The following is a 21,429-nucleotide window of genomic DNA, read 5'->3' as shown; positions in this document are numbered from 1 at the left end:
CAAAAAAGTTTTTAAGGAACACGATCATAACATGTGGCTGTGACTGCCAAGCAGGTACAGGTATCGTACAAGGCACTACATGTGGGGGTGGTCGTATGTCTGATCCTCGAGGTCATGCTGGGAAAGGTGGAAGAAGACATGGCTGAGAGAGAGTCGTCTGAGCGTAACCTGCTGCCACCTGGAAAATCAACTGAAGATGAATGGGCGGAGGCGCATCTTACAAATTTCTTTCCATCTTCAGAAACATCAGAAAGTCACAGCAGCAGCAGAAGACTTGTTCCTTGTTAGCCTGGACTTTTAATTGTGAACTTTAAGGCACTCATTATTAATCTCTCTCTATCCTCAGGTTCTCCTGAAGAACGAGGTATTAGGAAGCTGAAACGCGGTTCTGGTCTTAGTGCAGCAGAACTGGAAGGGATGAGATCCTACGACCTGCCGTTTGGAATGGACTTCATCCGCAGACACCGAATCTTCAAGAACTTTCCCATCAGCCCAACGTTCACAGGCTACCATTGGGGGCGGCTACAGGGAGCCTGCAGGAACAGAATGGGACACGGGGATGGGGCAAAGGGAGGGGAGGGCGGCGCAGCACTGGGAGAGAGTCGGGTATAACCAGCAGGCTGGGGAAACCTTAAAGTGGTTGAATTTTGGGGAGCAAGGGATGGTACACTAAGTCAACATAATGGGGGAGTGGAGGACAGAAGCGGCACTGGATTGTGTGGAAGAAAATGTGATGCACCAACCCCCCCCCTTCCCACCCTGTCACTATATGCGTTTATTTTCTATAGCTTGTATCAGTCTCTTCCCACTTACCACTATGCTATTTTAAGCATGCTATAGCAAGCCACAGCATGCTATAAAAGATGTCACCATGTGGAGATCAGTCTGTTTGTGTGCATGTGTGCATGGAGTAATCCAGAAGGAGATGGATGTCAGGCAGTCTAATGGCTCACTCACTTGTGATCACTGCTAACTGAGACAGCCCAAATTATGTTGCATACATTCTTCTCAAAGCACAGTAGATTGAAATATGGGACTTGAGCATCATGTTAGGAATCGTTCCTCTCTGGATTTGTTATGCAACCACACATGCACACACCAGCAGCCACTGTAGATCTAGCACGAGCACTGCATTGCACAACAGGGGGTCATGCAGAGTGATGGAAGTAGTTTGTAAGGTCCCCTTAGCCATGTGAAGTGATTGTGAGATTTATTTTTGTAGTACCTCCTTCCTGAGTTCAAAGTAGAATGTCACTTCACAGATTCTTCAGTAAAACACGCTCACGCTAAAGAGGCTCGCATCCCATATTATTTCATAATGAAGTGCTAATATTCAGAAGGCCTCTCCCATATTACTGGGTAGAAAAGAAAATCACTAACATACCGGTTTACATTTATTTAAATTATGTCAGTATTATTCATCAGTTGTTAACAGGACCAAAACTCTGCCTTTCCTGAACACGCTCGTTAAAGTTTTAATTTAAATCTGCTACCCTTTATTTACTTTACATGCTGGCTCTTAACTAATGAGACAAGCTTTTAATAATGCCTCTACCATCATGGTGACGGCAGAGGATTTATAAGAGCTGCATTAATGCGCACAGTAACACGGACATGTGGCCTTGTCTGGGAGACCTTGTGTGAGTATATATGAAACTGATGAATGACGACACGAGAATAAGTGTTCTCGCACGGCTCCGTGTGGGACTTCTCTCACAGTTTTGGGGTCACTGTGGATGTATATTAAGGTAGGATTTACCTAAAGGCTATATAATTGTACTGGGAGGTAAGGACAGTGTATTTTGTTGACTATAGAGTATATAAATCTAACAGTTTCTTTCTTTTGTGCCCTTCATCAGCTCACATGTGCAGTGTGGCAGTTTGGGGGGGGGGGGTCTTTTTTTCCCAGACAGCCATGACGTATCAATGTTTACTTGTTTAACTCTGGTCATGACTTTTTCTTCACATTCCTGCTCTCCCTCAGTCATCAATACGCGCTCTCTTTCATCTCCTACTAAGTTTCAAAGCATTTGCAGTCTGTACGGTATTAACCCAGGCGTGCCCCCATCCCAAAAACAGAGCCACTCTTTTCTGACCACACTGTGTGCCTCAGCTGCTTCTATGTATAAAGAGCAGCTTTTGAAAAAAATACCACAGAGTTGGCAACAATATAAAAAAAAATGATGCATAGAAATAAAGAGTAGCCCATTTGAGATTTTTATAAAACCAAAATGCTCAAAGCTCTTTATTTGTATTTCTGCTGTTCTGTTACCATATACCAAAACCTTTCATTGACATTTTTGTTGCTACTGAGAGACGTGATTAGTTTAGTCTCATTCCAGATTCTCCCATTTTTATCTCTTATTAAAGCTATTTATTTATTTATGGGGGGTTTTAAAAAAAGAAAAAGTCTAACGGGTTTATGCATCCCTTTCAGAATTTTTAGTGTGTTTTAGTTTACTTGTTGAAGCCCTGTAAAGACTGGTAATGATTGACAGCTACTCCTGCCCTCCGCCCCAGCTCCAATCGGTGCTTTTAGAAGATCACCCGGCGAGAGAGGCTTTAAAAGGGTTGTTTCTGACGTAATATAAAAGCTGCTTCTATTTCATTCCATTTCTATCATGTTGCATTTGAAAGCAAAAGATGAACACTTTTAAATGTCGACCTGGATGGTTCAGATTTTACAGATCAGGGCCTTTTTACTACAAAGTACTGTTTGCACATGTAATGGCGCCAAGAAGACTGGGGTCCAGATGACTTCATACGCACTAACCTGGAAACCTGAAATATTACTAGAGTGCTTTTGAAGATTTTAAAGGAGGTGTGAACATTAATGACCTAATGAAAACAGGTCCAGCTGTAGTTCCATTTATGACGTACTGCTCTGATTTGGTGACGTCTCATACTTTGTTACGCCAAAATAAACTATAGTTATTAATTATGTGACCCTTAATACCTACAGGGGCGTCACCCTTTAGGTAGGGTTAAAGGTGTTCAGACATTTTTATAGATTTCCATTTGTTTGTCAAATAAAATATGCAATTACAGTAATATAATTTGCGTTGACTATACAGCTGAAACTCCTTACGAGGTCGCAGACTGATTTTTCCAAAGTACTGAATGACCATCCAGGGTAGATGGTAAAAAAACAGAGTAATGATGTCACTAAAGAGCCCGGGGTTAGAGACAACTGACGTGTGCAGAAACTGTAAATCTAAAACCTCATCTCCCTCATTTAAATTATTGGCTGACTTGCAAAGGGACGTTACCAGGTGGTTGGTAAAATAAGCAGTGTGTTGTTGGCACTCCAGCTGATGTGTTGTGACTATGTAACCTAGCTCTGAGAGCTGGCAGTGATCAAAGTCAGACTTTTAAGCAGCTTCCACAGAGATAGAGGGTAGTTTAGAGGTAGTTTTGGGGGGGTTGGCCCTTGCTGTAGTACATTTCTGGCATGCACACGACTCGTGACCTTGTTTTCTATGTCAATATCATGTTCATGCAACCAGCACTTCTCCCATCACATCAGTCTCTCCTTGCACACTCTTGGCCCTGCAGTGAAGATGCATCTGTGTCCTCGTGCGTGATTGGTGTACCTTGTTTCTCTCCTCTGGAATTTTTATTGTCACCATTTCTGAATGCAGGAGGAGGACACACCCTTTGGTCACCTTATTAAGAGCCTGTTGTTTATCAAGCAGCTGAGTGAAACCTGCCTTATCGCTTAATGTGAAGATGAACATGGGATGTCTTTGTGCCTCATGGCAGCTTCCTCCAGTTTTTTATTATTGTACTCCTGTCTTATTGTAGGATTTAATACACATGCACCTCTCGCACAGCTGTGAAAGAAGCAGCCAGTTACAGTAAAAAACAAAATAAAAACATTGTTTCTGGTTTGAATTACATTCACATGGCTCTTAAAAAGGTGACCATAAGGTGCGTAACACAAAGACATTAATCCCTTTCAGTTATTTTGAAGGGGTCGTTACCTGGAGACTATACTTCTGTGTATTAATTACACAGAAGTAATTAATACTTCTATGTATTTATATACATAGTTTTTATGTTTTTGCAAGCAAATATTTGTAAGAAACAAATCATAACTTTGAATCTTAAATCATGCTGGAAAGCGCACCATTTTCTTGTACTTTTTATTTAAAAAGTAAATACATTTTAACCCTATTTCAAATCTGTGGTTTGGTGGAATCCTGTTTATGATCATTTCATATTGTATTTTTTTACTCTAACATTGTTTTCTGTCCATGTTAACACATTACCAATATAAATCCAAGAACAAGCTGAGAAACTTTAAATAGATGTAAAAACACAAAAAATGTATATTTAATGGAGTAAAGTTTGCTAAACATTCTGGAATATAAATTGTGTAAACTAATTGTAGCAACAAAATGTTTTATTCTTTGTCCCTAAAACGATTTAATAAGATGTTACTGAATGAATTTAGTCTTCTGTCCTTTTTTGTTTGGTTTTTTTTTTTGTTTTTTTTTTAATTGTCACCATTCCTGCTTTTCGCTCACACAGCAGCAACTAAATGCATTTAAGCATGTAGACATCGTCAGGACCACCTGCTGAAGTTCAAACTAAGCACCAGAGCGTGATTTTAAGTGACTTTTGATGTTGCATGGTTGTTGATATCCAATAGGCTGATCTAATTATTTCTCAAACTGCTGGATTTTCCCGCACAGTCATCTCTAGGGTTTACAGAGACTGGAATACAAACCAGGCAGAGCTAAAAGTGCTGCAGAGTCTCTCTCCCCTCCCCCCCAAAACAAAACAACAACAACAACAACAACAGAGGGCACCGCCTGTCAAAATCTAGTTTTAAGTAATCTGATCCTGGACCCAATGCACATGGTGACTGACAAAACCTTGTCTCATTTGCCAGTAATGTAGCTACAGAGTATCTCTAGACTGAGATGTCCCATGGGCTACAAAGCTTTCAGTCTTTAACATCGAAAAGCATAAAATATCAAAATGTACTGAGATTTGAAACATTTTGTTTAAATTGTGTTACCCACAAAGATGATTGAAACTAAAATGAAAATATTTAATTCGTGTTATTGAAGAGGTAACATGTTTGAATATTTGAGTAGCTCTAACCAGAGCTTTGGTCAGCACTATTTTATTTTAACTTTTTTTTTTTTTTTTCTTCTTCTTTTTTTTTTTCTTTTCTTTTAAGGTCTTCTCAGTGTAAAGAGTTGAATTATTTTAAACAACTAGAATCTGTTTTTCCTGTGTCGGTCACATTTTAATTTGCAGAAGGTGGGGAAGTCAGTTAAGAAAGACTGCAATTATGAATTGAAACAATTTTGAAAGAAGGAAAATTACCTTCAATTTTCATTGCTGTAAATTCAAAGGAACAATTTCCAGATTAAATGAGGACAAAAAAAACAACTCGAGTTCCAATTCATGAATCGTGACAAGTAATGGGAACAATGGCTTTAGCCAAAATGTACCAAATTTGTAACCAAAAGGAAACAATACTTAACTGACAGGTTTTTTGTAGTTTTATCAGTTGCATTAAAACTAAAATCGGGCTGAAACCAGCCATATGGTGCAGAGTGTGTGGAGAGAGGCCAAAGACTGAGTGAACCAGCTATTAAAGATTGGCCACATCCACAGTAAAACACACAGAACAGCCAAGTAAAGGAAGCAACAATGAAAGCATAACAATATACAAGTCAATAGATGCAAATATGTGAGTGCAGGCAACTTCCTATAGTTCAGCAGGTGGTTATGTCTATGTTTTATACGTGTACAAAAAACAGAGGACTGTCTTTTATTGAAGAATGGTTGTAACTAGTTTATTCAGTGTTTTAAAGTTTCAGTAATAATAAGATTTTAAAAATTGCTAATTTTTATCATCAGAGTGAAGGCATGAAGAAATATTTTTCCCTTTGGCTGTTTTCCCTGTCAAAGAGAATCAGTGAAAACATGAAACAGGAAGTACTTCCTCTTAGGCTTGTATGATGATTGAAGTTCTGATTAAATGTTTCAGTGGACCACAAGATTTTCAGCTCATGAAGATGGCTAGAAGTTGAAATGGGTTATGTCCCTGTTGTGATGATTGAGGACGCCAGAGATAACACCAAGTCTACAACAGTACTTTTTTAAGGAAAAGGGGAAAAGAAAACAAAATGTTTAGTCTTCATATAAAAAGGAGCTATTATATATGGAAGTTTGTTTCTGACACCAAAATTATTTATTTAAAAAATAAATTTAAAGGTTTTTTTTTTTTTCAAAATGTAAGTTTCTCATTTAAACTTATAAGTTGAAATTTTGAGATGCATAACTCGAAATTTTGACTAGGCCAGTAATAAATAATGAAATACTTTTTTACGAGTTTATTGTATTTTGGCAGATCTGATCTTCCATAAGAGCCATAAACTAGCATGAAGTTGCACATGCGTGGACAGAGTTTGACGTAGGACATTGTACTTTTGTGTCGTGCTTCCATTAAATTGGGGTATTCTGTTGAATAATGTCCTTGCCTTCTGCTCTGCCATTGTTGTCCACTTCTCATTCATCTCCTCACGCAGCGCGAACAAAGACACGTCAGCCTCGCACTCTGATTGGCTCCCTGCCGGGGCCCCGCGACGCTGCTGTGCCGCGAGCTCCGCCACAACAGATGGACCTCTCGCGCTCTCCTCCTCCTACCAGCTTCTGGATGCACTGCTGCACGCGCCCCGCTGATTGTGTCCAACGGCAGGATAACGAGCGACTTGTCCCAGGAGTTTTAACAGCTAACGCTCAGTTCAGGAGAAACGACTGGATAAACGACTGGAAGACGGAAGAAAAGGACCGAGGAGACCTATGTTAGGTGAGCCGTGAGAAGACTTCCAAAAGTCGGCACGAAGCAGACAGAGGGGTCGGTGTGGCTGAGTAGGCTGATCATGATGATGTGTCTGAGCGGTAGATGTGGCGATACGGGCTGGCTGCAGATGGATTCTTTGGTTGCCTGTATAAAAATGAAGTCTTAGTGTTTCGACAGCATCAAATGCAGGACGATTTGCAGATTTGTTTATTTATTAAAAGCGAAGGGGACACACACAGACTAAAAACCTCGAATATGAGGCATTTGTGAGGAAACATCAGGGCACCAAACATGATGCCCTAGCCTAAATCTTGAACAGCAAATGATAGGACTACCCCACTGGGTCTCTACCAGAGTGTGCATAAAGATGTGTCCTTAAAACGCGTTACATAACAAGAAAATAGGGCCGGATCGACGGAGGCAGTGCCAAAAAAAAGTGAATATTAATGTGCACTCACTTGCCAGTATATTGTAAACTGCAGTTTAATATATACCAGCAATAAATCCATCCACCATGGTGGTTTCTGGTGTTTTTAAAGTGTTTTGTTGACGTTTGATTTAAACTTTTGGGTGATTTTAAAGATGAAAAAGAAGAGGTTAGGCAGCAACGAATTCGTAAAATGATCACAAAGTTAGGTAAGCGTAAATCCCAATGTAAACATTAAAATTAAATGTTTTCACAAATACTGGACCATATTTAGTTTTGGTAGCTAGTACCAGTCAACTTTAGGTTTCCCTTATTGATTTGTGTTGAGTTATTCTCTAAAATTTTGACCATTACAAATATCAAAATGGTGTTTTCAAGTTCCCATAGCCCTTTCTGACATCTCAAATGCTTTGACTACCAGTTCAGTTCATCTGGACTACCAGTTCATCTGGACGCTTTTATTGTTTTTGACACCATCTTAGGAAAGTTTTAGCCTGGTGTTTACGGCCCTTGCAACAGTCAATGTTTATGTGATCAGTGACAATCAATGACAACACAGCCCCAGTCTTCACCCGACCAATAACTAGATAAATACCCACACACATACACAATAGGCCATTGTTTGACATTTAAAGTTATTTTCTCAGAAATTTAAGTTAATAAGTCAAATTTTAAAATAGTAATCCAAAATTATGACATGTGGGTGGTTAAAAAAAACAAACTTCTATAACAGACTAGGCTGAAACAGAAAACTAATTTATTTTCCTTTTAACATCCCATCTTTCCTGCAGCAGTCTCCCTCTGTGCTCCTGCTTTGATATATAATTAAAATCTAGTGCCGCACACACATTTGTTCAGGAATCAGGAGGTGCAGTGATAATTGTGGTGTCACTCTTGAAGACACTTGGAACAACAATGGCAAACCTTAACTTTCTGAACCTCAAGGGGAGCAATTAAATGGACTATTAGTGACAGAGAGCAAGAGAAGTGAAGGGGCATCCACGCAGGAACGTGGTGATCAGAGTCCATAGAAAATCTGTAAGGTAAAACTCTAACATTTCCTCCCTCTTTGCAATTTTTTCCAGAGCCGTCCTCTCGGCCAAAGCAGATCACTTGGGTTGCTGGCTTGGGCCCACAAGTTATATTTTTGATACCCCTGCACTGCATAATAGACATTAAATTATGAAAGACGAAGTTACGAAAGACCAGAGTGCTGGAAAATTACACCAAATTAAAGAGCACCAAATTTATACCGAGCTCTATGTACTTTGAAGAACTGTAAATAGGAAAATATTTGTAGCATGGTTAAACTTTGCATGGCGTCATTATTTCACAAAAAGTGGGTGTGCTTTGATTGACGGAGATGGGAATTTCTTCCAGATTTAATTGACTTTATGTGAAACAAACCAGCAGCTGATCAACTTTAGCTCTACCATCTGCCGAAAGGGAAGAAAAGCTCCGTCTTTATCTGGAATCTGGGAGCCATATTCAGATTCGAGTCATGCTTCACAGTGTTGTTGTTTTTTTTTGTGACAAGCCCAGTAAGCCTAACAAGGAGCAGGAGAGACGAACAGACACACACACACACACACACACACACACTATTTTTGGCTCAGTGTTGTGAACTAGTTTCGGGAGCTCAGATGTTTTTGGTGTTGCTATGACAATAATGACAATAGCAAGGCAGAGCAGTGGTAACGTCGAGGCTGAAGGCAGGGGAAGAGGACAGGAGCTATTCATCGAGCATTTCAGCCAAAGACATTGACAGAGGAGGTTCAGAGGGAGCAGGGCAAGAGGGCAGAAAACAAGCCGGGGGGGGGGGGGGGGAGTCTGGAGGAAGTTGTGATCCTGGTTTGTAATAGTGTGTTAGATAGCCTCTAGTCTTTCACAAGGAAACATGAAGCAGCAAAGTGTGAACAGAAAGCAGCAGAGTTACTGTGGTACAAAAATGCTGAGGCAATGATGAGACATAAATATATATAGAAAGAGGGGAAAGATGGAGGCTGCGGGTTGACTGAGGTTGTAATGAGGCACGGGAGAATTTCAGACGGTCGATTAGCTCTACATTTGGACACAGAAGAGCACTCTGATCTGAAACAGGACTAGGTCAGCCGTGGGTCAGTCTGGCTAGATTTATTTGCTGCTGGTTCTGCTATTGCAGCCACAGCATCCTGCAGAGCATTTCTACTAACACAAGAATCTCTTGTTATAACAGACAAAAGTGATCAATGGTTTGGAGATGTTTCAGTCAAACAGGGTAACTGCATCGAAATCTGGTCTCTGAGCGTGTTATGGCCTGCTATTGTAGAGCTGCCTTATTTTGATTTAAAAAAAAAATAACACGTGAGTACTCTGCAGTGGGCTGCAGAACTCCAAGCTTTGGAAATGCAAAGCTTGGAGCTTTAGCTTTGCATTTCCATTACAGTCATATGTTTTGATACATTTATAGAGTTCTAAAACTAAAACAATATAAATTGTTCACTTTTTTTTTTTTACTACCAGAGTAAGAACTTGAAATGGAGCAAAAAAGGGGAAAAAAATCTGTTAAACATTTTTAGACCTCTTTTGAAACTTTGAATCACATTTTTCGTTTGTGCAAATGAAACACATTTAAAGTAGACTAAAGTAATAATAAAGTTTATAAAATATAGCAGTCTAATAGTTTTACAATAGTAAAAGTGAATTTGAAGCCCAGCTGCAGATTAGTTTTTGCATCAGTTTAGCCATCGCTATCATAATTCAGCAAAATGAAAAGAGTAAGGTGCCAGGTAAACTAAAAATAAAATGTCTAAAGAATAAGTGTTGTTCATAGTAGAAGTGGGGTCAATTATCTAAAGCGACAGACAGTACAGAGGTGAAGAAGAGAGTGTAGCCAGGGTGCAGTGGGTGGAGATGAGTGATTAGAGTGAAAGGGAGGGTTTATAAGATGGTAGTGAGATGTACTATGATTATAGTTTGTAGAGAGTGACCCTGAAAAAAAAGGAGGCAGGTGGCAGAGTTGAAGATGCACTCCCAATGACTGACCAATGCTGTATTAATTTCTAATAATGTATTCATTATAAATGGATACTTCAGAAAGACAGCTTAGGTCGAGACAAAGTTGGAGAGTTAAGGCTGAGATGGATTGGACATGCAGAGGAGGGACAGCAAATACACTGAACAAAGGAAGGTGAATATGGAGCCTGTCAGGCAGAAGGAAAAGACCACAGAGAAGATGGATGCAGTGAAAGAGGACATGTAGAGGGGCAGGTGTGATACAGGAGGATGCTAGAGGCACAGTGAGATGGAAGCATCTGATCCACTTTGGCAACCACTAAAGAGAGCAGCCAAAAGAAGATCATTTGTATTCATCTAGTTTTTCATTTACAACCCCTGAATTAAATAATATGTTGCCTCGTATTAGATGATTGACACTGCTCTAAAATAACAGTGAAAAGAACAAAATGGGTGTCTCACCATGAATGAGCAGTGAGTATGGCTCACATTTTTAATGTTGCCCTCTCAGCAGCGTTAAAAGTGACATGTCTGGGTCGATCTTTTTCTCTGGAGCTTGAAGTCTCAAGAAAGAAGGATCAATTTTGTTATCAGATGCCAGTTTAGTTGGCATAAAGTTCACGTTGATCTCAGACAATTATGGCATTGTTTTTGTGTTGTCAGCTGGCCACATGTCCGTCGCAGACCGCTGCCTTTGACCGCTGCCTTTGACCGCTGCCTTTGACCGTGATAATAAAGGCTAATGTCTTCCATTGTGTAGGTCAGTGCTTAGCTTTTGAGCTCTTGACAGGGCTAATATAGGTGATGAAATATTGATAGCCCCTGGCTGATTGGCGTTAAATATTTAATTTGTCCACATTAACTGAGGCTTTTTATTTCAGAGATTGACAGCCTCATCTTATTTTATCAGCGCTGCGTGTTCAAGCTGCTTCTGTTTACACTAAACTGTGGAAGTATGTGCCTGATCCAAGAGTTTAAAGATTGATAACAGGGTGAGGCTCGTCCACGTGTGTGTAAGCGGATTATTCATTTGTGCTGCTTGAATTGAGGAAGTTTTAAGCTGTGTCAGGGCCTGTGTCGGCTTCCTGTGTGGCTGATTGAGTAAAGGAGGAAGTGATTTAACGGAAGGGGAGCACTTCCTTTTAACGTCCCCACTCTTCCCTGTCTGTTCGCAGTCACGTTCAGAAGAAAAGACCCTCTTGGATCACTGACACCTGAGGATACAAACAGAATCTGCCTGCCTATAACTTTGGCTGCATCTCCTCATAGGCAGCTTCTTCTCTGGTGACTCAACAGCAACTCATAGTCTTTACGACGGTAAGATCCATTGTTGTCTTACAATACATTTATATATATATCTATTCTTAATATTTCATATTTTGTTGGCTGTTATGTTACAGAGGCACTGGCTATGTAACAGGAAGGTAGTTTAAACCGAGGCCTTTCAACTAATGTCCAAAATGGTTTTGGGTGTTTCGGCCTGTTTACAGTAAATCAAGTGTATTTAACGCTACTGTGGGGCGTATGCTGTAAACAGGGATTAACTGCAACTATTTAGCAGTAAAACTACTTCAATGTTAACACAAAACAAAAAAGTCTACAGCAGGTATGGGTAAAGTACACACCTGGGGCTAGAATCAGCCTGCAGACTACCTCAGGTCACTCACAGTTGCTCTAAAAGGAATATGAAAGGAGGCTACACATGTGTTTTCTTAAATATCCATGAATCATGCAACTTTAGAGTTTGTTGCAAATAACAATGGAGCAGTAATAAGCTGTGTCCAGTGAATTGCTTACCCAGTAGAAGGATTCAAATGCCACCGTCTTGTATTGTAGCTGGGCGTCCTTGTTCTGCTTTGTAGTCTCAGTTAGCTCACCCACTTGAACCATCTCTCTGCCTCCAGCTCGCCGAGGCACTCCACAGTAGAACAAGGACTACTGTCAAGGAGTCTCTGGGGACTGCCACAAAAGTGACCTGATCATCTTACGGGTAGAAAAACAAGAGACAGCAAGGGATGCAAAACAAACAGCAGAGGAATAGCAGCTGTAGGTATAGCTGTAATTTCGTAGGTCATCGATGTTGCCTAGTGTGGACTTAAATGTTACTTAAATCTAACACAGTGTAGGTGTCTTGAAGAGTGAAGACTAAATTGTGACCTGATGACAGATCTAAGTGTAAAGTCACACAGATATTGAAGATATTGTCAGGTCAGGTCATGAATGTCTAACCATTTTTTTTTTTTTTTTTGCAATCTCTGCCTTAAACAGGCGATCATTTAAACTAACAGGATTTATTCTCATCAGAGGCTAAGCTGAGACCTGCAGTAAATGTTGTTTCAATTCAGTTGTAACTTATTGAAATATGTCACTCTAGAAAAAAATCACGCACATTGCATGACAAAGCAGAGGTCTTTCTACATATAGAGGAAAATTCCCAGAAGAAAAAGTTTTTAAGGTCTATGTCAGCATCAGTGATGACCCTGTGCAATCATATTATGTATTTTTTGTTGTTATTATTATTAAGGTCAAAGGTTAAAAAACTATCATTCTTCATTGAAAGCTTTTCCAAAATATCCTTTCTGCTTGTCTCAAAAACACAGGGTTTGGTTAGAGAACCAAAGAGAATTCTTATTTTAATTACTTAAAAAAAAATATGTTTCTTATAGCATGGGCTTGTTAAGTAACTATCATTTTTTCTGTTTGGGGAATAACTTTTGTTGGCTAGAGAAAGGGTCATCACTGATTTTAGACCTCAAAGAGATAACCATTTTCTTAGGTGGGGTTACATTTACTCAGCCACAAAATGTGTTTTTGCTCATGAAATTGCTAAAACGGCAGCCAAATGCTCAATTTCGTGTTAAGTAAGGTGATTCATAGCAAAGATTCATTGCTTCATCTACATGCAAACTAATCTTGGTAAGTGCCTCTGACTCCAAAGGCCTATTTTGAGGAAAAACCCTGCAACAGTTGCATCTTTAATTTTTGGTCTTCATGTTCTGAGGAAAAACAAAAAGAAAAGAAAAGCGTGCTATATGGCAGATGAAGGCACATAATGTGTTTTGCCAGTAGCATGCTCAGAGATTAATGTTTAGGCAGCTGAAATAATTTGCAGCAGCAGGTGGTCCATGTGTCCTGCACCTGTCCTTCATCCGGAGGTTTCTATCCTGCCAAACTCACACAGAAACACTCTGTCACTCAGCGAAGAGGGAAGGAAAGCTCTGCAGGGTGGTGGCAGAGTGCCATTTAAAACAGCTGCATGTGCAAATGTGCAGCGTTTGTTTATGTGAAAGAGCTCACAGGAAAGAGAAAATACATTGTAAGACGAAGAAGAGAATGAGGAGAGCAGCTGCTCCCCTCATTCACATAGTATATGTTTTGATTTAGTACAGGGACACAGTGGTGGAGGTTTAACTATCTTAAGGGAAGTAGTTGCCAGGAAAGCAGATATCATCTTCTTGTTATTGTTTACGGTCTGCAGCTCTGCCTCCTCCTCTTCCTGCAGTCACTCTGTCACTTCTGTTCTGTGCTCGCTGCTGGTCATGAGGAGTCATGAGACATTAACTCTGTGTGCCTTCTTTGTGTCTCAGCTCCTCTCATGCTCACTGAGAATGGATGATACACAGTACGGGGTTCAGATCGGAGAGAGCAAGTTCGTCAGCAAGTAAGTCTTCCATCCCGCACTGTTTCTCATATAAACATAAGTATGTTTATACAGATTATAAACTCACAGTAGGTGACAACAGGGAAACAAATGAGTAGCCTTTATTCATCTTTGGTATGTTTAAAAAAACATTAATTTAAAAAAAGACGATGTGAAATAGGGATGTTTGTGGTTTTAAAGGTTTCAGCCTGTTAACTGTTTGCAGTGTTCATTATCTGAAATCTAGGTCTTTATTTATGACAACAAGAATCCCTAATACCAAACAAACTGTGTGATCTTTGGCTTTTGAAGTCTGACCAATCAGTTAATAAAAATGATAAATAATGCACACTGAAAACTATTAACATTTATTTTTCTCCATAACATAAAGTTACAGTTACTCCGCCTACATGCATATACATTCACTTGTATTGTGAGACTCCTATTTAGGGTTTCAGTATAGAGACATTGAAATATTAAGGGAACAGGACTTCACCTGGTCCTGAAACTGCTTGTCAGTTAACTGTCAAATTACATTTGACTTCTATAAGCATACAAGACACGATATCCTGCCAAGATGACTGAATAATAAACAGCGGTACACAGATCATGTTACCAGTCACTCACAGGGTTAACACAGACAGGAAATCACATACTTGCATCTACTGAAACCCCAAACCTCTCAACAGAAAGCCAAATCAACATTTTATTCACACAGCCAAAGATAAATGTCTTTTCCAAAGTTTTTAATGGTGGCTTTATTAAGCTGATGAGAAAACATCAATTGAAACTGAATCTCAGCCTTACCAAGAACAGACATTAAATGCTTCACTTTAGACATGCTTCTTATCTTACTACACCAAGAAACTGCTACACCCACTTTCCTTCTTCCTCTGTCTGTACATTAAAAAAGAAATGAGAGCTAATGAAAGAAACGACGGGATCTGAAAATTACACATTGATCTCAATTCTGTGACTTACTTTTAATCCTGATCTCATCTGGTTCTTATCTGGTGGGAAAGAACTTAACTGTAGTAGTGGCTATCAAGTAATGCTAATGGAGAATAAACCTCTAGGAGAAAACTGTAGGAAGATGAAAAATCTGTGAAAATGGCAACATTGTAATTTAAGGTTTGGGTGGGTCACAGAACATTGTCAGATTTGAGATTGGGCAGTTTTTGAATCTCAGGGTTAAACAGGGTTGGAATTAACGTTTCAGTCTGCCCCTGCATAAAGTACACAATAACACTAATCCAACAGCAGAGACTGCTCTATCTTTCTCTAAACATATATGAAGTTTTTTTTTAATTAGTTCTTTTTATTTTCGGTCTTACTGACATTGACATTAACAGCATAGTAAGAAATACTTTATTTTCCCCAAAATTCAGGAAATTATACCAAAAGACAACACAAATAGTCACTAAACAGTACTCACAGAGTTCATAAATCAGGAGTTGGATGTTCATTTTCCCAAAGGGTCACATAATGAATCAGGAATGTTGTGGAGGGCCGCACCAGCATTACACAGGAGGTGATATATTACTACATGGCTATATTACAACCTGCCCCTGCACAGTGGCATAGAATTACTTTATAGAATAGTTTTCTTTTTGTTTGCTCATCTCTCAGCTGCCTTCAACTCACCACCACAGAAACTAAGTGAAAACCAAAATTACCAAAGTGGTGATTAAGTGCCAGAAATATTGTCAGTGCAGTGACCTGTATCCAGTGATGTTAGCACCAACTGGTTTTCAGATATATTTGCGTCACTCCATTATGATGATGTTATGCATCTTTGGGATGCATAAAGATCCCCAAAATTTGATCTAGTGTTGTTAAAAGTGTTTTTACACTATGTTATAGAAATGTGTGCACGGTGCATGCAGAATTACAGCTGCAGGCACTACGAGGTGGTAAATCAGTGGGAATCTCCTTAAAACTTTGTTTCCTTCCACTGATTTAACTACTTCTGTTTTCAGGTCAACAGTCCTGTCACATCTTAAAACTTACAACCTCTATTATGAAGGGCAGAATCTGCAGCTGCGGCACAGAGAGGTGAGTAATTGCATCTCTCTGTTTGTGTGTGTATGTACTCACATACAGTGTGAGTACACTGTGAGTGAGTACAGAGTGAGTGAGTGAATGTGTTTAATCTTATTTTTTTGTTTTAAATTTCAACAGAAGAACCTGGATGTGTCGAGGCTTCATCCCTGCTTTCACTTTTGCTCTTAATATATTTAATATAATATACCCCACCCATTTCACCCTATATCCCTAAGGAGTAACAACTGTCCAGTCTGTGTGTATTTAGTGTATATGTGTGTTGTGTATATTGATCAGTATTCGTGTCTTCCAACAGGAAGAAGAGGAACTGATTGTTGAGGGCTTGCTGAATATCTTTTGGGGCCTCCGGCGACCAATCAGGCTACAGATGCAGGATGACCACGAGCGAATCCGGCCGCCCCCCTCCTCCACGTCTTGGCACTCGGGTTGCAATCTGGACAGTCAAGGGTAAGAGCTCCAGACAGATCCAGTTACACCCCAGTGACCGGAAATTGTGATACAGAGAGGTCAGGGAGGGCAGATATAGATTTTATCTAGTTTGTCCAATGAAAGACAAGCAGGTATTTAATGTTTAAAAGTGTGTAATTAGGGTTTGAGATTTAAATCCATGCAAATAGAGTTCAATTCCTAAATAAGATACAAATTGGCAGCTTTCCATAAGCAAAAGTAAATCTTTTAAGCCACACTTCTGGTTTAATTGAGGATCTTACTCCAAGCTATTGCAAATCAGTCCATGTCAATAGGCTCTTAGTGCCATTTTGGATGTTAACATGAAAACAACAACAAAACACCCTCATAAGTAGCCAAATTGCTGTAAGATTCTTCAGAAATTTGCTTGATTATGACAGGAAACATTGTCACAACTCCTAAATAAAAGAACAGCTGCACTGGCAAAGAGGAACAGCAGTCACAAGTTGAAACTAACCAACCCAGATATGAAGTATGTTAAACAGCAGGTTAAAAATGGCAGCTACTACAGGAAACCTAATAATAAGACTCACCACTACAGTCAGGACAGACCAGCATGTCGATGGCATCACAAACACATACCAAAGTGAAAAAAGAAACTGGTGTTCTCAAGAAAATCTCACAAACTGATCGAGATCTCCCTCTAGATTCATACATGGTGTGGAGGGAGTTTTAGTTCAGCTGTGCAGACCTGGACTGCTCTTAAACTTAACGGCTTTACAGTTTCTTTTATATATGAAAGATTCTAGTGGCTCTTAGTCCACACTAAGATCAATATCAGGATAATAGTTTTTTGAGAAACTGCAGTTTATGGTCATAAATACATGATGGGAGTTATCATTTGAAGGTGCAGTTTTTATCTGAAAAAATATTTTTAGCTGTATGTTTACAGTTTTGACAGTTTGCAGTTCTTCTCCTTCACCCCATAAATGTACTCTCTCCTGTTCCCTGTTTGAAGTTCTCCCACCACCACAGATGGTCAACAGACTCAGCAGAGTTCGCCCACAGTGGAAGTGACGCCACCTGACAGCCAACCAGAGGACAACGGTGTGACTGAAGAGGAGGCAGAAGGTAAATTTTGGACTTTCGTTTTATATTTTAAGACTTCAGTCATTTAGATTTTAAATATTTCAAGCTGTATCTACATGGTTATAAATAACCAATAAAGTAAGAGTAAAATATTAAGCCAAAGGTGTAAATTAGTCTAAATTGCCCATAGGTGTGAATGCGGGAGTGAATGTAAGCGCGAATGGTTGTCTGTCTCTGTGTGTTAGCCCTGCGACAGACTGGCAACCTGTCCAGTCCGTACCCCGCCTCTTGCCCTATGACAGCTGGGATAGGCTCCTGCACCCCCTGTGACTCTGAAAAGGATAAGCGGATGGATGGATAGATAGATTTATCTTATTTTGAACATGTTTGCTCACACTTCTTTCAGTATTTATAGATTTTTTTGAGCTGTTTCTCAGTTTTTTGCTACCTGTTCTTTTGGTTTTACTCATTTAAACTGTACATTACTCTGTTGGCTATAATGAGGATCGAGTAAGCAGCCTCAAACATCAGTCATATACTAAGAATATTTTGTTTTTAAACTGGCTGCATCTTGGCGAAAAAAAAGTTGGATCGCATTAAGATGAAATGAAATTAGCTATAAACACATTTTTAATTAAAAATAAAATTTGCACATTAAAGCGAAAGACAAAATTTGTTTTCAGTTCTGTGTAAGTGATGTTTATTTCTAAAACTATGGTTTTCTTTCACTATTTTGTGATCTTAGCTTAGGGCTAAATGAAAACGTTAAGAACACTGAATAATAATCAGTAATTTAAGGTGGTTCAACATTTGATTTGACAGAGGACAGTGAGAGCTCCGCTCAGCTCCTCAGGACAAAGAGCGATGCCGGGGTCTTAAGGAGAGGCCAGCGAAGGTCGCCAAGTGACCAGAGGAAAATCCGACGCCATCGATTCTCCATCAACGGACACTTCTACAACCATAAAGTAAAACTTTTAAAAACTTACAGAATAATCAAATAAAATTCATTAGGTTAGTTCATTTATGTGACACTTTAAAGCAAATGATTTGGGAACAGGTTTTAGTTACATTTTTCTTGAGAAAATGTGTTTAAAAGTGAAAAGAGTAAAAGTTTTAGCTTCAACAATTTTAACTCAACCTAAATTAATATTTCAAATATTAATGTTTAAAATGTTTTTCCATTCCATCCTCAGACAGCAGTGTTTACGCCTGCTTACGGGTCGGTGACTAACGTTCGCATCAACAGCTGTATGACCACGCCGCAGGTGCTACGAGTTCTCCTTAACAAGTTCAAAATCGAAAACAGCCCAGATGATTTTGCACTCTATCTGGTCCATGCTAGTGGAGGTGAGTTAAGACTTTAGCCTAATTTTATTTTATCTAATTTTATCATCTACTTTTAGACTTTTAGTGTTATTACTTTTAAAGTTGGAAGTTTTTGCATTATTCCTGGTGGTGCAATCAAATCTGAACTAAAGCTACAACACAGAGCTTCTCTATAAAGCTTTGTAGCTGAAAATGCTACGTCAAGATGAACAGAATCAACATTTTGGGTCTCTATAAAGATTATAATTTATTTCTATTTTTTTTAGAGGCTGTGATATTTGGAAACTCAACACAGAATCTGTGTTGTCATTATTCCATTTCTGTTCACTCACTGGGTTTTCTGAGCTGAAAGAAACACATTGCAGTCAGTAATCAAACAGCAATTAGCAGAAGTGTAACTGAAAAGTAATGATGCTTTCAAAATGATGATGAAGATGTATGATGAGATTGCAGATTATGTGGTTATTGTGGTAACAAATGGCAAACTACCCCACACACAACTGAGTGCTCTTGCTGTTTGTTTTTGATTAAGTTCTGCATCAGATCCAGCTGTAAAGTCTGAATGTCAGTGCTAAATTATTCATGAACTATTGGCTATGTGGATTACAAATATGGATATGTGTCATGTAGCTCAAAGGCAAACAATGTAAGTGAGGACATTGTGTATAAAATGAGCTATTGTTATTAATCCATCACTCCATGTATGTTCTGGTGTTTCAGAGCGAGTGAAACTGAAGCGGACTGACTATCCTATGTTGCTGAGAGTCATGCAGGGACCGTGTGAGCAAGTCTGCAAAATATTCCTCATGGAAGAAGATCTCGGAGAAGAAGTCACATATGATGTAAATCACCATTTTCTTTTTTCATAGCTATAAATGAACATGTATTAATTATTTTACAGTTACTTTTTCCTTGTAAAACGAATAAAGTATATGCACAAGTATTTGCACTTGTGTTTCCAATATTCAATTATCTTTTGGGATTTGGCCTTAAAATTCTCTTTGCTTCCACAAGGTGGCGCAGTATATCAAGTTTGAGATGCCTGTCCTCCAGAGTTTCATCACCAAGCTAAAGGAAGAGGAGGACAGAGAGGTGCAGAAACTCAGGAGAAGGTATAAGAAATACATTTTTAATCTGTCCTGGCATTCAGTAAACATAATCTTAACATCTTTAACTTTTATGAGCTGCAATAAATATGAAAAGTGGAGGCCTACAAGCTATTTTAAAACTATTTTAGCCCACCACCTGCCCCCAGTCTAATGTGGATGTGCATGTGTTTTTATTGGCTCTTAAAAAAAATCCTCAGACTTGGTCTTCCTCTGCCTTCATACTTGCAGGTATAACTATATTCGGAATATAATCGAGAAGCAGCTCCAGTGTCTTCCAGAGGGGGCAAAGTGTATGTGATCTGCTCATGGCAGGGCCCCCTAACCCCACACCAAACTGTCACCACAGCTGCCAAGCCGTGACCAAGAGAATGACCAAGAATCAGCTGACAAGAGCAACAAGTACATGTTTCACCAACTGTCCTCCCTCAGCACATCCCACAATCAGTCAGCCCACAGTTTGCTTTTTCGTGCACATGTTGAGTGTGACCATCTCTGTGATACTGAAAGTCAAGACACTTTTTTTTTTCTTTGCTTTTCTTTACCATGAACAGAGCCCTCGGACAAACGTCTCCTGTTTGTGTTTTTTGACCTTTTTTTAGTCTGTTAGCCTGCAAGATGAGGCTAAAATGTAACCCATCCTCTGCCTTCTCTGCAGGAAATATTCAAAATCGTTTTAAAGCACAAATGTCATCTTATAGTGACTACATAGGTTTCTCCAAGCACAAAACACACAAAGTTGGTGGGATACTTTGAAGCTGATGTAAACATTTAGGACCTTTTTCATTTCATTGATGTGAAATCTTTTTATTGCCACTGCAGGCTGTGATAATGCAGTTACACACAGTATTTGGCGTTTTACGTGTAGGCAGCATGTAAGACTGAGAATCACAGGGAACAACCATCCTGTAAATGTGGAGTGGTCTGACGGTGACAAAAATTAACCTTACATATTTCATTAAATGTAATGCATAAAAAGCCCAAGTGAAAGAGTATGGAGAAGTGATTCCTGCATATCAAGCCCCCAAAACTTCAACTGCCATGTTTATGTTTGGTGGCACCAGTCTTTGTCCTGCTTACTGAGTTTTAAATGAGATCTGGTGACATTGAAGCCAAACTCTCAGCATGAAGTTAGATCCAGAAGTTCCCCAAAATAACAGACTATTCCTTGGAATAATGCAACTTTTTTGAGCTACTTGTTTTGTTCCTACACACATTAATGTCTTACTCTAAATGTTTGCCTGACGTTAACCAGATTGCACAAAATCTTCATGTTTTGTTTTCATTTTGGTTTAGGTTTTTTTTTTTTTTTAGTTTTTTTGACATCTACATCCAGCAGAGACAAGAAGCACAAAACGATAATCCCACAAGACTGTGAATTTTACGGAGAATGTTTTTAAACGTACGAACGAGCATTTCTAAGCAGTGCGGTTTGCCTCCACATGTACAGCACTTTGTCTCCTTCCGCCTGACAGTTCAGTATTTCTGACACGCAGTGGACGACGCCCCGAAGATTGTGTGAGAGCATGCATGTTGTGTTTTTAGTGAC

General features: G+C 39.3%; 2 protein-coding genes across 10 annotated transcripts in view; both read left to right on the top strand.

Moving 5' to 3' along the window:
- Positions 1-5,648, top strand: part of slc23a2 (solute carrier family 23 member 2) — a 42,406-nt gene extending 36,758 nt beyond the window's left edge. For all 8 annotated transcript variants that reach the window (XM_085179088.1, XM_085179085.1, XM_085179086.1 and 5 more), the window contains one exon: positions 347-5,648. In XM_085179088.1, the coding sequence (XP_085035214.1) occupies positions 347-612 (266 nt within the window). In that variant the 3' untranslated portion in view covers positions 613-5,648. The remainder of the gene's footprint in view (positions 1-346) is intronic.
- A 639-nt stretch (positions 5,649-6,287) lies between these two features.
- Positions 6,288-21,205, top strand: rassf2b (Ras association domain family member 2b). 2 transcript variants are annotated; one of them, XM_085179096.1, is made up of 11 exons: positions 6,288-6,832; positions 11,423-11,564; positions 13,835-13,908; positions 15,867-15,942; positions 16,247-16,398; positions 17,378-17,490; positions 18,271-18,413; positions 18,642-18,795; positions 19,495-19,616; positions 19,789-19,886; positions 20,112-21,205. In XM_085179096.1, exons 3-11 carry the CDS (start codon positions 13,856-13,858, stop codon positions 20,179-20,181), a joined length of 981 nt encoding a protein of 326 aa, XP_085035222.1. In that variant the 5' UTR covers positions 6,288-6,832; positions 11,423-11,564; positions 13,835-13,855; the 3' UTR covers positions 20,182-21,205. The 2 variants fall into 2 exon arrangements, with proteins under 2 accessions (XP_085035222.1, XP_085035224.1); XM_085179098.1 differs by lacking the exon at positions 6,288-6,832 and adding an exon at positions 11,129-11,239.
- The last annotated feature ends 224 nt before the right edge of the window (positions 21,206-21,429 follow it).

The sequence above is a fragment of the Neolamprologus multifasciatus genome, chromosome 12 (assembly GCF_963576455.1).
Source record: "Neolamprologus multifasciatus chromosome 12, fNeoMul1.2, whole genome shotgun sequence".
Lineage (NCBI taxonomy): Eukaryota > Metazoa > Chordata > Actinopteri > Cichliformes > Cichlidae > Neolamprologus > Neolamprologus multifasciatus.
The sequence above is the reverse complement of the archived record's forward strand: the minus strand, read 5'-3'. Positions and strand labels throughout refer to the sequence as shown.

Excerpts from the sequence above, each read along its gene's own strand:
- rassf2b (XM_085179096.1), top strand. The coding sequence starts at position 13,856 with ATGGATGATACACAGTACGGGGTTCAGATCGGAGAGAGCAAGTTCGTC. Across the intron at positions 16,399-17,377 it reads TGCAATCTGGACAGTCAAGG|TTCTCCCACCACCACAGATG; the intron begins GTAAGAGCTCCA and ends CCCTGTTTGAAG. Across the intron at positions 18,796-19,494 it reads TCTGGTCCATGCTAGTGGAG|AGCGAGTGAAACTGAAGCGG; the intron begins GTGAGTTAAGAC and ends CTGGTGTTTCAG.